Source organism: Felis catus, chromosome F2 (genome assembly GCF_018350175.1).
Source record: "Felis catus isolate Fca126 chromosome F2, F.catus_Fca126_mat1.0, whole genome shotgun sequence".
In the NCBI taxonomy this organism is placed as follows: Eukaryota; Metazoa; Chordata; class Mammalia; order Carnivora; family Felidae; genus Felis; species Felis catus.
In genome coordinates this window covers 46,016,650-46,030,985 of record NC_058385.1, presented here as the reverse complement: position 1 = coordinate 46,030,985, position 14,336 = coordinate 46,016,650, and the positions used below count along the sequence as shown (strand labels likewise).

At 34.8% G+C, this 14,336-nt stretch overlaps 1 protein-coding gene across 6 annotated transcripts in view; it reads left to right on the top strand.

Annotated features, from left to right (window-relative positions):
* Window positions 1-14,336, top strand: part of RGS22 (regulator of G protein signaling 22) — a 134,211-nt gene that overhangs the window by 116,294 nt on the left and 3,581 nt on the right. For all 6 annotated transcript variants that reach the window (XM_011291412.4, XM_045050216.1, XM_045050217.1 and 3 more), the window contains 4 exons: window positions 9-77; window positions 2,414-2,575; window positions 8,002-8,181; window positions 11,425-11,580. In XM_011291412.4, coding sequence (XP_011289714.2) covers window positions 9-77; window positions 2,414-2,575; window positions 8,002-8,181; window positions 11,425-11,580 — 567 coding nt within the window. The remainder of the gene's footprint in view (window positions 1-8; window positions 78-2,413; window positions 2,576-8,001; window positions 8,182-11,424; window positions 11,581-14,336) is intronic.

Below are 14,336 nucleotides of genomic sequence, written 5' to 3'. Positions count from 1 at the left end.
GCTTCTAGGTACAGATGAGGGATGTAGCTGAGGAGCTCTTACTACAGAAGCATGAAAGGAAAATCGGGGTCTGGAAGGCAAGTAGTGTGTGTTATATTCTTCCTCTTGCAACTTCTGCTCTGTCAAAGAATTATTTCTACCCCCCCCCCCACCCGTATTAAAAGAGACCCTCATCATAGACCCTGCTTTCTAAGCCACCAACTGACCACCAACACATTTAATTGGCTGATGGATTCTGGGGGAAAGTGTGATTCTACCAGTGCTGCCTTCTTAAAGCCCTCTTGAACTGCTAAACCCTAGAAGCGTGCTTTGAATATTGGATGGTAAATGTGTATTTTTGTTTATCTTGCTTGTGATGGATTTATTGAGACAAGCTGTTCGTTCCAGCCTATGGTAGTTTATTTATTACTGAGACTGGATTACACAAAAAGAATGAGGTGATGTGTGCAGCAGAATTACTAAGTTAAATTATCTTATATTATGCTCTTTGTTGGAAATTACAGTTTGGCTTTAAAAGAATTAAGATAACTGTCATTTTGGTGATTGTTTAAACGACTATGCTATGGTACCTTACTAGAAAGTGCCTATTTTGTCTTTCAACAAGCATGATAAACAGTTTCTTTTTGAGCTTACGAATTTATGTGTACTCATTCTTCCTCAGATCTTGCTGGAATGTGGGACTAGACCCAGGTGACCCCCTACAAACTAACTAACATAAAATTTTATTTGACTATTAGAGGATTATACATATCTGTTAGGATGCTCTTTTTCTGTATTTTCCTCTTAAAAGGAAATAAACCATTCTTATGTTTGTCTTTTGCTATATTTTTTTTATTGAAATACTGAGTAGAATGGGCTTATATTTCATATTGTGCATTATATATTTTGTTATTTTCTGCTTAGTTAAATTACAGGTTTTAGTTAAATTACTTAAGTTTTAGTATCTTAAGAAGCAGGTCTTAAAACATTATTTGCTGAGTGGGTTTTAAATAAACATCCCAGTCTAATACATAATTGTTCCTATTTATAGGGCTGTAATTTTAATACGGAACATATGCTGAGGGTCTTAACTTTTTGACCAGAGAACATGACATGTGCCTCACTAAAACAGTGTTAGACATCTAATCGCTCTATCTGGGTTAAGGCACTGCTATTCTAGACTGCCTGGTGTTGCCTTTACTTTTCAGTTTCCAATTCAGATGTCATCCTCAAGACTCTTCTGCAAAGCTTTTGCTACTCCAGGCAGAATTAGTTACTCCTTTTGTGTTCCCATAGTGCCTTTTACATTACTCTCTTGAACACATTGATGGTCACATGATTTGTTTCAAGAAAGTTATTTTATGCCTAACCAATAATGGATATTTATCATGGTGCTTTGACTGATTGTTACTATAATTCCTAAATTCATTTAAAACATTGTTGGGATGATGCTTCTTTGGATGGTTGTAGGCTAAACTCAGATTTAGGGAATGTTAATAAAACTTATCCAGTAAAATAATCACTATTCAGTAAATTCAGTAAAATCTATGTCTTATGTTTTTTAATCTGAGAGGCTAAAGAGGAATGGATATGTGATCTAAAATGGTCAAAATTTTAAAAGTAGACATCTTGTATTTCAAAATTGTGAAGATATAAACTAAGTATTACCTTTAAGCATTACTAAAACACTATGGGTCCTTCTGGCTTTTTTGTTATGTAAAGTAAATCCTCAGAGGAAGTTTATTATTAAAAATAATGTATTAATGATGATTTCTTCTATTATGAAGTATTAACAATTTTATTAAAATAATACAAAGATGTGTCACCTGAAAACATTATTTTTTTCTAAATAGAAGCCCCACAACTAATTTCCTGCTTAAATTAACAGGATTTGGTAATTTTTTTTAAAGATGTGAAAAAATATCTTAAATGTTCAAGTGCTCTTACTCCTTAAAAGGCAGGAGAGTTATATATTAATACATAACATATATATTACATATATGGTACATTATGTGCTATATATCTGATATATATATGTAATTACAAAATACATAATAATAATGTAACAATATATATCATAACATTATGATTATATTTTTCTGTTTAAGCGCAGAACTCACACAGTGCACTAAAGTGTAGTTCTTCACCTTAGTCCCAAAATGTAATGACATCCTTAATCAATGTAGTTATATGTATTGAATCATCCAATCATTTATTTTTCTCTCCACCTCTAAAAACCTGATGCCATAAGAATATAAAGGAGAGAAGAGGGAGAACAGAGGGTTTAAGGTTGCCAAATTCTGTTGTATCCTTGCCATAAATTTCAGCAACCCAAAGTAAAGGAGGTTGAATTTGGTAATGTTTAGCCTAATAAATGACTTTATTATTGCTTTTTAGAACACAGCTAATTTTCTGTATTTTCTGTTATGGACAGCCTGTGGAGAGTAAATGGATATCTTCATCTTGTGAAATCCTGGCTTTTCGTAAAGCATTATTGAATCCAGTTACTGCAAGACAGTTTCAACGGTTTGTGGCTCTAAAAGGAGATTTATTGGAAAACGGGGTACTCTTTTGGCAAGAAGTACAAAAATATAAGGTATTATATTGGAAGCTGGAGAAAACCACCTCTTTTTGTGGAGGAAATGCACTAACACACCAGATTCTTAATTGTAACTATATGGACAAGATTTGTATTAAGATATTCCAATTTTGTCATCTTCATACCGATATGTAAATGTTGAGGTATTTATTGTTCTATGTTAGATACATTTATTATTACACGGTGAAGAGTAAGCATGAGCCCTGAAATGATAGAATTAGATTTTTCAAGGTATTCACAGATATTATGACTTAATGAGAACCTTTCTCAAAAGAGTTTTAATTACATTTTTGCATAGCATTTCTCTATAAATGTACTATAGACATTTTTTCCTGAAGATATCCATATTCAGTACTTGAACCAAGACCTCTTTCCCAGAATTTCTCCCAACCATATTTCCAGCAATGGTAATCAAAGATAGCGGATTATTGATAAATAAACCAACAGAGATGAGAGGAGCTTTTCTATTAGCAAGAATGGCCACAGAGCGCTTGGACGGCTCAGTTGGTTGAGTGTCAGAATCTTGATTTTGGCTCAGGTCATGATCTCATGGTCATGGAATTGAGCCCTACATCAGGCTCCACACTGGACTTGGAGCCTACTTAGTGTTCTCTCCCTTCCTCTTCTTCTACCTCTTCCCTGCTTATGTGTGTGCACTCTCTCTCTCTCTCAAAGAATAAAAAATAAAAATAAATAAGAAAGAATGGCCACATTCCAAACAAAACAAAAACAAATAAGTCAAAGAACAAGTGGTTAGGCACTTGTTTTTTAGGTTTAAGTGTTCATTGAAATCATATTGAATCTTTGCATTAAAGAAAGGAAAGGACTTTCTAGGTATTTAATCTACACTTGAATATAGGAATGTTGTTTAGAAATACTTAAGAGGAGGCATCCAGACTCTACCTAAATGCTCCCCTGGGTAACAGATTCATTTCTGGGCAAGTAGCCTATTTTATCCCATTATAAATGTAGAGAATAAAAATAAAACCGGAATTCAAGAGGATAATACTTTCAATTGGTCTTATAATCTAAGTATGAATTATGTAATACAAATATTCTGCAGCATTTATATTCTATATAGTTAGCAATTTCTCAATAAAGTCTATCTCCAAACTTTCTCCAACATGCCGTGAAACTCTTTTCTACCCTTTTCTGTTATGAACAGTTTTTGTACTCTTCTCACCTTAGAAATTTTCTCAGAAAAAAAATATTTTGAGATAAGTTTTTTCAAAGTCTGTCACAAGATAAGCAATATTAAAATAATTTTTTTTTAATTAAGAGGTAGAGCCTGTTTTCCAGAAAAGACAGCTGTTGTGAGTGGGCAGAATTATTTTTAAGCTAATAAGAATATGAATGAGCCCAACCCTGCTAGGACAGAGGTAATACAATAAACTTTGCAAGAAAGGCATTTTAAGAAACCACACTCATAGAAAGTCAACCCTTAGTTGTGTGACTGCTTCTTCTTCAAAGCTGTCCTTGGTCTTCATTTAAATATCTTTTTTTGTGGTATAGAATGGAGGACATACAGCTCTAGGTAGCTATTAAAAATCATGCTGTAGGAGGGAATTTGTTCATTCAGTAAGCATTTATTAAGTACCTAGTATGCCAGCCATTAAGCTAAATAGTAGGAATAAAAGGTAAATACAATACATTGCTTTCCCTCAAGGAGGGGGACATGCATGAAAACAAATAACATGAAAGAGTATTGATTATGATCCATGTTCTAACTAGGTATAGTTTTGGCGCCGAGAGGGAATGATGCAGGGAGCGTAGTAGGTCAAGCAAATCTTAGCAGAAGCGATAATATTTGAATTGGGTCTTGAGAGAATTTGCTAGGTGGAAAGCTTTACACCTGGCAAAATCTTACTGAACCCACTTTTATATAGCTTACTCTTATTAAGTGCTTGCTATCTGGCACATGTTATCTTAATTCTTTTCATGTAACAACTAATTTATTCTTTATAAGAATCCTAGTAGGTCAAAACTGTTATTCTTGCCATTTAATAGATGAAGAAGCTGAGGCACAGAAGGGTTAAGAAACTCCTGACATCACGCAGCTAATTAAGTGGTAGAGCTTGAGTTTGAACGAAGGCATTCTGTTGCTAAAGTTTATGCCCTTAACCACTAAGTTATGTTCCCTGCCCCCAGCAAAGATTGTGGTAATATGCTAAGAGATAAAGATCTGGGTTCTTTCCATATTTTCGCAATTCAGAACAATGATTAATCAGTGTTCTTAAACACTGTTCTGAATTGTGAATATTTGGGAAGAACCTAGATACTCTGCAGCCATTAAAAATCATGCTGTAGGAGAACAATCAATGATGGGAAAGGATATTTTTTTTAAAAAACCTAGTTACTATAAAACACCATACTTTAATCTAAAGTGTGTGTGTACATGTATGTGTGTGTGTGTGTGTGTGTGTGTGTGTGTGTGTGTATGTGTATGTGTGTGTCCATAGAAAAAAACTGGAAGAGTATATTCATCCAGCAAATACTTTTTGAACATCTACCAAGGGCCATGAAAAATCCTGAGGATGCAACCATCATCAAAATAGTCTTCCCTCTTAGAGCTTACACTGCCATGGGAGGGACAGATGAGCGATAGACAAGGCAGTTGTAAGACTGTGACTAGGGCAGTGGTGATGGAAGCTCAGGGGGTAATGGGAGTACCTAAGATAGACATCTCTCCTGAACTGAGGGAGTCACCAAAAGCCTTCTAGAGGAAACTCTGTTTAAACTGAGCCCTTATGCTGCTGTTAGTGCACAGCCCGCTTTGGATCCTCTCTCCCCCTTTCTCTCTGCCCCTCCCCTGCTTTCTCTCTCTCAAAAATAAATAAACATTTAAAAAAATAAAAATAAACTGGGACCTTAATGATAGGTAACGTTAACTGAGCTAATGGCATAGTAGGGCAAAATAATTAGAAAAAAAAATCAATTCTGATTTTTGTCCCTTCACCCTCAAAATGAAAACTCCAAAAACTTGTTATTTCACAAGCCTTATATTCCATAATTATAAATGAGGCTTACCAAATAATTATATATGATAATCTCACTAGTAATGGGAAAAAATACACATTTGGTAACACATCTAACATATGTTGTATAAATGGGCATTTTCTGAGGGGGGGTTCTAAATTGAGTTAAAAATGCTAACTGTTGTCTTAATGTAACATTTATATCAAGTTTTTCCACATATAACTTATGTAGGATTTTATATGGCCAGCACTTAAATTCTTCTTTCTTTAATAGTGCCCATAAGATAGTGATTACAGTGCCCATCAAACAGTGAGTACTTAATAAGTGTTAGCTCATTTCTGGCCTAGAATTACAAGTTTCCAAATTTGTCTGCTTTCTTGTGATTTGGAGAACAATGTCTTTGACAGAGAAATGCCATAAACTCAAGCTAAGCTACCTCTTTATTTTAAAAAATGATAGCCCTGCATTTGTCACATAAAACTGGGCCTTTTAAATGTATGGTCCCTATTTTTGAGTTCTTTGGGTATAAGGAAGATAATTTAATAGGTTAACTATAAAAGTATAAATACCAAAAGATACATAATGGCGCACCTGTCACTGCTGACATCCTGCTTATATTGCCCTTTTTGCTTTAAAGTTTTTTTAAATTTATTTTAATTAATTATATTTATTTTTATTTAAATTCAAGTTAGTTAACATATAGTGTAATAACGATTTCGGGAATAGAATTTAGTGATTCATTACTTACATGTAACACCCAGTGCTCATCCCAGCAAATGCCCTCCTTAATACCCATCACCCATTTAGCCCATCCCCCTACCCCATACTCCTCCAGCAACCCTCAGTTTGTCCTCTGTATTTAAGAGTCTCTTAATGGTTTGCCTCCCTCTCTGTTTTTATCTTATTTTTCCTTCCCTTCCCCAATGTTCATCTGTTGTGTTTCTTACATTCCACATATGAGTGAAATCATATGGTATTTGTCTTTTTCTGACCTATTTAGCTTAGCATAATACACTCTAGTTCTATCCACGTTGTGGCAAATGGCAAGATTTCATTCTTTTGATTGCCAAGTAGTATTCCAGTGTGTGTGTGTGTGTGTGTGTGTGTGTGTGTGTGTGTGTGTGTGTGTGTATAATATCTTCTTTATCCATTCATTAGTTGACAGTTTGGCTACTGATGATAGCACTGCTATTAGCATAGGGGCGCATGTGCCCCTTTGAATCAGCATTTTTGTATCCTTTGGATAAGTACCTAGTAGTGCCATTGCTGGATCATAGGGTAGTTTCTATTTTTAATTTTTTGAGGAACCTCCATAGTGTTTTCCAGAGTGGCTGCACCACTTTGCATTCCCACCAGCAGTGCAAAAGCGTTCCCCTTTCTCCACATCCTTGCCAACTTCTGTTGTTTCCAAGGTTGTTAACTTTAGCCATCCTGACAGGCATGAGGTGGTCTCTCATTGTGGTTTTGATTTGTAGTTCCCTGATGATGAGTGATGTTGAGCATCTTTTCATGTGTCTATTAGCCATCTGGAGGTCTTTTTTGGAAAAGTGTCCGTTCATGTTTTTCTTTTTTTTTTTAACGTTTATTTATTTTTGAGACAGAGAGAGACAGAGCATGAACGGGGGAGGGGCAGAGAGAGAGGGAGACACAGAATCGGAAACAGGCTCCAGGCTCTGAGCCATCAGCCCAGAGCCCGACGCGGGGCTCGAACTCACGGACCGCGAGATCGTGACCTGAGCTGAAGTCGGACGCTTAACTGACTGCGCCACCCAGGCGCCCCCGGTTCATGTTTTTCATTTCTTCACTGGATTATTTGTTTTCTTGGGTGTTGAGTTTGATAAGTTTTTTCTAGATTTTGGATACTAACCCTTAATCCAATATGCCATTTGCAATTATATTGCCCTTTCGAGCCTAAGTCACCTTGGTGTAGAAGCAGTTTTGGTTGGGAAAGCGTTTACATCCACCTGCAGATTGAGTTAGGTACCCGTTTTCAGTGTTCTCCTAGGATCCTGTGTACACCTCTACTGTAGTACTTATTAGCTAACTCATATTGAAGTAATGTGTTCTCTTGCTTCTCCTCCAGTAAGATTGAGCCTTTAAAGGCAGATACTATCTTGGGGCTCAGCTGGTACATAGTAGGCACCCAATATAAATTTGCTGAATGAGTCAAAGTAGACTTTGAAGCTGTTCCTTTACCTAGGAGTAGAAGCACTCAAGGGTAAATGAAACCTGTATTTATGTACGATGTATGCATCAACGTCTTAGGTTCCTCAAACCCAAGAGAAATAGAAGATACCGTTTTATAGAAAGATAGGTTTCACATGTCCTCATGTCCTCTTGATCTGAAGTTAAAATCTATGTATTACTGGAAGATGTATTGCCACAATTCTACAAAGTGTTCTAGGAATGTGTTAATCATATATTGTTCTCTCTTTCCTCCTGTTCAGGACTTGTGCCATTCTCATTGTGATGAGTCCATCATTCACAAGAAGATCATGACTATTATCAACTGCTTTATTAATTCTAGTATTCCACCAGCTTTACAAATTGACATTCCAATAGAGCAAGCCCAGAAGATTATTGAACACAGGAAGGAGTTAGGACCCTATGTATTTAGAGAGGCACAGGTAAGAGATCAGGGCATGTAGTTAAGCGTATTTTAAAATACATTAACAATCTAGATATTCTTTTAAAGATTTTGCATTATTCATATTTGACAGGGTTACGACCTTCCTTCCTTAACTGAGATTACTTCTATTTAATGAAAAAATATTTGCATATTCCACAGAACATAAGAAACTAATAACTTACTATTTTGTTGATAATACACAGCAAATATAATTATTCAAATACTATCCTTGACTTTCTATGATTATCATTTTTGTTTTTAGCTTATAAAACTCCAGCCAATTCCTCCTTCCTTTCCCACCATTCATGTTTCCTTTAGAAAATCTGCTACCACAAATATGTGTAAAATATGTGTGTCCCAAGATTTGTGTATTTTTAAAGATTGGAATATTCACATAGCTCATAAAATAAGTGAGAGGAGATTTAAGTACGTAACCAACATAAAGTACACAAGCTCATGAAAAGAAAATCATGCCTGTTAACCTGCTCAAGTTACTTCTTTTTAAGATAAATAATAGAAAACAGTGATTTGGTGGACATAATTTATTTGCATTTTTAAAAGCCTTTTAGTGATGTTGTTCTTGAAAAATGATTAAGAAAAATAAATTATAATAGGGGTAATAGGGAAGGCCATGTCATGATTTAAGTGATATGAACCAGAGATTTAGGATACGATTGCCCTTGAGCATGGAAAAAAGGCCATTATTCCTTAACATTCATTTGTGAGCCAGCTGTGTTCTAAGTCCTCTGAGGAACTGAAATGGACTCATAATCCAAATTATGCATTAAAATAGGTGAAAATACAGATGAATGATTGAGGAAGTGCTAAAGAGAAATAGAGAAAACATGGTGCCAGAATCGTAGTATGTTTGTGAAAAGATCTTAGAGATCACTTAGCCTAGCCTAGGTCTCTGGATAACCAGGCCAGGGCTTGCCCATCTACATCAAAGACCTTGAGTTTGCAAGTGCATGTCTGGAACTGCTTATATTGGTTGGTTTTGCCATACTGTCTAGGGATTGAAGCCAGCAAACTGTACTGGAGTCCTCTAGTTTATGCATTGTACTTGATTTCCTAAAATAGAGTCCTAGACATAATTTAAATGTGGACTTTAGAGCATCAGAAAATAAGAGAATCTTTCTATAGAGTCCTCACCCCACCAAACTGATTATTCCTCCTGCATTTCCTAAGGAAGCTCAGGGAATAGCATCACCTTCTACCCAGGTGTGCAAACCAGAGGTCTGGTTGCACATCTCTTACCACTCCCTGCCCTCACCCACCAGTCTTGCTGAAATATCTCTGGTTCTACAAAGGAGCCTTATTCTCTTCCCTCCTGAGTTTTTTGTGTTATCATCTTCTCTCCCTTGTGCTTCTGTAACATCCTGCATATGTTTCTGTTTATCGCACAAAACTGAAAATGACTATTTTTATGCTGACTTTCGCATCTGATTGTAAGGTGTTTGAGGGCAAGGCATGTTTCTTATTTATCCTTGTGGCCCAAATGCCTAGCACAGAATAGGCGCTCGATAACATACTGGAACTCATGGATGATTGACATGAGAAGTGATCTATTGTGACAGAAAGGACTAAAATCAAATTGGAAATGAGAGCAAAGTTAAGTGAAAGGGCTGCATAGTAGATAAAAAAGCCTATTGCCTGTTCTAATATTGTTAGCAGTGTGACCTTTTCCTATCCCCCACCGGCACCCCTAATAATTTTGAAGTTTTCTTCACTCAACCAAATTTTCACTGGCCCTTTTAACTCATACTAAAGTCATTGCCCATCTACTGCCAGTGAGCAAAGTAGCTCTGTATTTATTACAACATTTTCCTACCTACAGTTTGATTATCTTTTAAGGTTCTCGTGGTACAGAGTAATTTTTGTGACTAACACATATGTTATTAACTTAAAATCTTAATTGCAGCTTTTAGGAGTAGAGTCGTTTTATGTCTGCCATTGAAAAATTGTGTTCTAATTGAATGACGTTTGCTGGAAGACTTTCTAGATGGAAATAAATGTATTTGAGAGCAGGGAATGACTCAGGTTTTGGATAGATAACTGAGAAGTACGGTCAATAGTTGGTAAATAGAGAAGGAAGAGGAGTATTTGTTTAAGAAGTTCATATAGAAACTACCACGATCCCTTGACATTAGATCAGGGGATTACTTAAATAAAGATATAGCAGGTAAATGTAAATGAAATTTGGTTTAAAGCCTACATTTCAACAAAGAAAGTATCTCTAGCTTTTGTGATCACAATGCCAAGAGGCTACAGAATTAAATGATAAAACTGTATTTTAAAAGGAATAAAAAATTTTAGAATTACTAATAATATTCATGTACAGAAAAGAGGAGTAATGAAATATACCAGCCAGTTGAGGACTCTATTGATCACTGCAGCACTTACTTTTTATAAATTCCTCTTTTCCTCTGAAGAGTTGGCTTGGAGCCTAATGGGATGGTTCAGTTTTCTCTAGGGCATTAGGTAAAGGCCATTCCTAGTAACAAGATGTTGGACTTGATCTGATGTGGCAGGTCCTACCTTCTTGGAAGTAATATATGCCTCTGGAACTAATGGAAATACTTGGCATGGGACTTTGAGCAACAATTCTTATCTCTATAAATATCACAATTAATCACTTAATGTGGAGTGTCCTCATAGAAAGCCTTTGTCCGGGATACCACCCTGCTTTTTAAATGTTACTTTTCTTGCTCTCACATAAAAGAGATTATATCATTTAAAAGTTACTCAAGATTTATTTTTAGATCTGCGGCTTTGTTTAAGAGCTTTTCCAGAGGTATTTCCTTTCTCTAAAAGAAAGAAAAAGGGGGCACAGAGGCGTTCCTCTTGATGGACTGAATATTTGGAATACTTGCATAAAACAGCAGAGTGTGTGGCAGATCAACTAGTGTATGTTTTAAAAGAAAACATAAATTTCTTATTTAAAAAGACCTAATGGATTCTTTATTAATACAATCAATTGGTTAGGGAAACATAAAGAATAAAGTAACTTTTAAGTATATGGTTTTATTTTTAAAGAAAGACTTCTCATTGGTAGTAAAAAACATTGATGATAAGCATGTGCTGAGCTAAACTATGCCAAGATGTCTGGAGACAGTAAGTTGGAGGAAACACGCTGTATATTAAAGATAGAATAGTTAATCCATTATTATGGTGAATTAGAGTTTAAATTGGTACATTTGTGTAAAATTGTAATCTGAGACATACTTTGTTTTTTATACAGATGACAATTTTTGGGGTTCTATTTAAATTTTGGCCTCAGTTTTGCGAGTTTAGGAAGAACTTAACTGATGAAAAAATTATGAGTGTTTTAGAGAGAAGACAAGAATATAATAAGAAAAAAAAATTGGCAGTCACAGAAGACGAGAAATTTGCAAAGGTAAGACAAGACTCATTTTGAGTTGAGTCAGACTTTTAAAAGGTATGTGGTGTGTATGAATTTGCAGAAGAATTCAGGCTGGGGAAAATACAGAGACATTATAGAATACAGATTTTAGTGGCTTTTAAGCCTTTAGCCAGAGGTTTCAGACTTTGTTTTGAATTTCTCAAAATACATCTCAAATGTCACCTCTTCCATGTGAAAGCTTTCTTGACCCTCCTAGGTCGCACAAGCAGTTCACATCCACTGTAGTAACATTCCTACCTCTCTTGGAGAATGCTTTATATTGTCTCATGAATAAGTTTTTGCATCTGTCATTCTCACTGGACTGAGATTCCCAAGGATAGTATTTGTCTTGTGCATCTGTGTATCATAGCGCTTAGACCAGTGTCCAGTACAGGCTCAATTATTAAGCAGTGTTTACTGAGTAAATCAGGAACGAAAACAAAAATGAATGAATGAAAAAAATGTTATGTACTCATGGGAAAGCATTTTCAATATTACAATAACAAACTGATACATTGACCACAAAATTTATAAATATGAATTATAAATTGCCCAGCCTGCCTATTTGTCTGTCAATCTGTCCATTTATTCACCCGTTCATCTGTCTGTCTCTTTATATTTATCTACTTTCTTTGAATTGAAAAAGGCTAACTGCTCATGACTAATGTATTTTATTTACTTGCAAGCTTATACCTATTCTATTTTTTTTAAAGAAATTTAGAAGGTATCAAAAAATACAAAAGTAATATGATGACAAACACTGCTAACATTTTGCCTCATTTTTTTCCCCTCGTTAAAATATTGTAGAAAGAGTAAATACTGCAGAAAGAGCAAACTCTCTTAACCCCAGCTCTGAGTTCCATTACCCTCCCCATCCCAAAGAGCAGCCATTAAACTTGGGATATATTCTTCCAGCTCTTTTTAAAGATAGTGTTTTATACACATATATGGTGTCATAAACAATGTAGAGGACTGTGGAGGTTCTCAAAAAACTGCCAAACTTCTCCAAAGCTGCAAAACCAACTTGCTCTGTTCTGATGTTTGTATGGTGTATCTTTTTTCATTCCTTTACTTTCTATATCATTATATTTCAATTAAGTTTCCTATAAACAGCATATAGTTGGGTCACGGTGGTGTTTTTTAAATCTATTCTGCCAATTTCTGTCTTTTATTTGGTGTGTTTAGTCTCTTTGTCTTTATTATGGTTTTTAATATGCCTGCCATTTTATTTCTTGTTTTGATTGTTCCCTCTATTTTTCATTTTTTTCTGTTTCCTTTGTCTTGCATTCTTGTGGATTACTTGTATATTTCTTTGTATATTTCTTAGAATTTTATTTTGGTGTATCTTTGTTTAGATATTTTAGTGGTTGCTTTAGATACTACATTATAGATACGTAACTTTTCCCAGTCTATTGGTGTTAACATTTTCCCAGTTTGACTAGAGTGTAGAAACTAACCACCCCCCCACTTTAAGTCTTTTTCCCTCTCTTGTTTATAGTTATTTTAAATATTTCTTCAGCATATACTGAGAACCACATCGGTATTATTGATGGTTGAGGAAAATATAAGGCATTTCAAAGTGAGCAGAAAATGGCACATGATATCCATATAAAGCCATCATAAGAATAAAACAGAAAATGAAAACTCTGACATTTTATAATTTTTGCTTCAACCATCGAACATAAATTAGGAAACTCAAGGAGGGAGGAAAAGGCTATTATATTAACCCATACTTCTGCTGTTCCCATTTTTCTTCCTTCCTGATATTCCAAGATTTATTATTTTCTTCTGTCCTGTCCCTATAGGTAAGGTATTGTTTCTTACTTACTGCCTTCAAGATTTTTTCTTTGTCTTTGGCTTTCAGAATTTGATTATGATATGTCTCGTGTGGATTTCTTTGTACTTATTCTGTTTGAGGATTGCTCAGATTCCTGAGTCTGTAGGCTTATGTCTTTGCTAAGTGGTTTTTTTTGGGGGGGGGGGCAGATTTATATGCATATCATATGTGTGTATATATGTGTATATTTAAACTTTTTGATACATATATATGATACATATACATATTATATACCATGTGTATGCATGTGTATGGATCAGAAAGTGTATATAAATAATATGTGTATAAATCCCCTACCTCTCTCTCTATTCAATCAAATTTTTTCTCGCTTGGGTACCTTATAGCTTCATTTTTCAGACATTTTTGTCTTTTTTTCTTCAGTCTTCTTTTAAGTTCAGTAAACTCATTTTACTTTTTATATTTTTGGTCTATTTTTGGCTCAAGTTTCTGTATTTATGATTTGGTGTATTATTTTATGTATACAAATGTTTATATAGGAATATTTAATTAATTTTGGGTGCCTATGTTATAGTTTTCCTCTGATTCATGACTGGATTTCTTGGAGAGTTCTGTCATCAACTAGCATCATTTATAATCATAAAAAAAAAATCGAATAGCTTAAGTTCCCAGTAGCAGGCATTGATTAAATTATCTGTGATACATACCTTTACTAGACTATTATTTACCTGTTGAAGTGATGATATAGTTGATTTTTTTATCACTCAAGATTTGAGTGCTTAGAACAGTTAATTCATTGATGATGCATTTTATACATTTCATTATCCACATATTCAGGTGTATACTATATATTGAATTGTAGGCATACTGGTGAATGACACTAAGACTCTCCCCTTTACATTTCCACTAGAAATATTTTCACAACAATTTGCATGAAAAAGCAGATTTCAAAAAA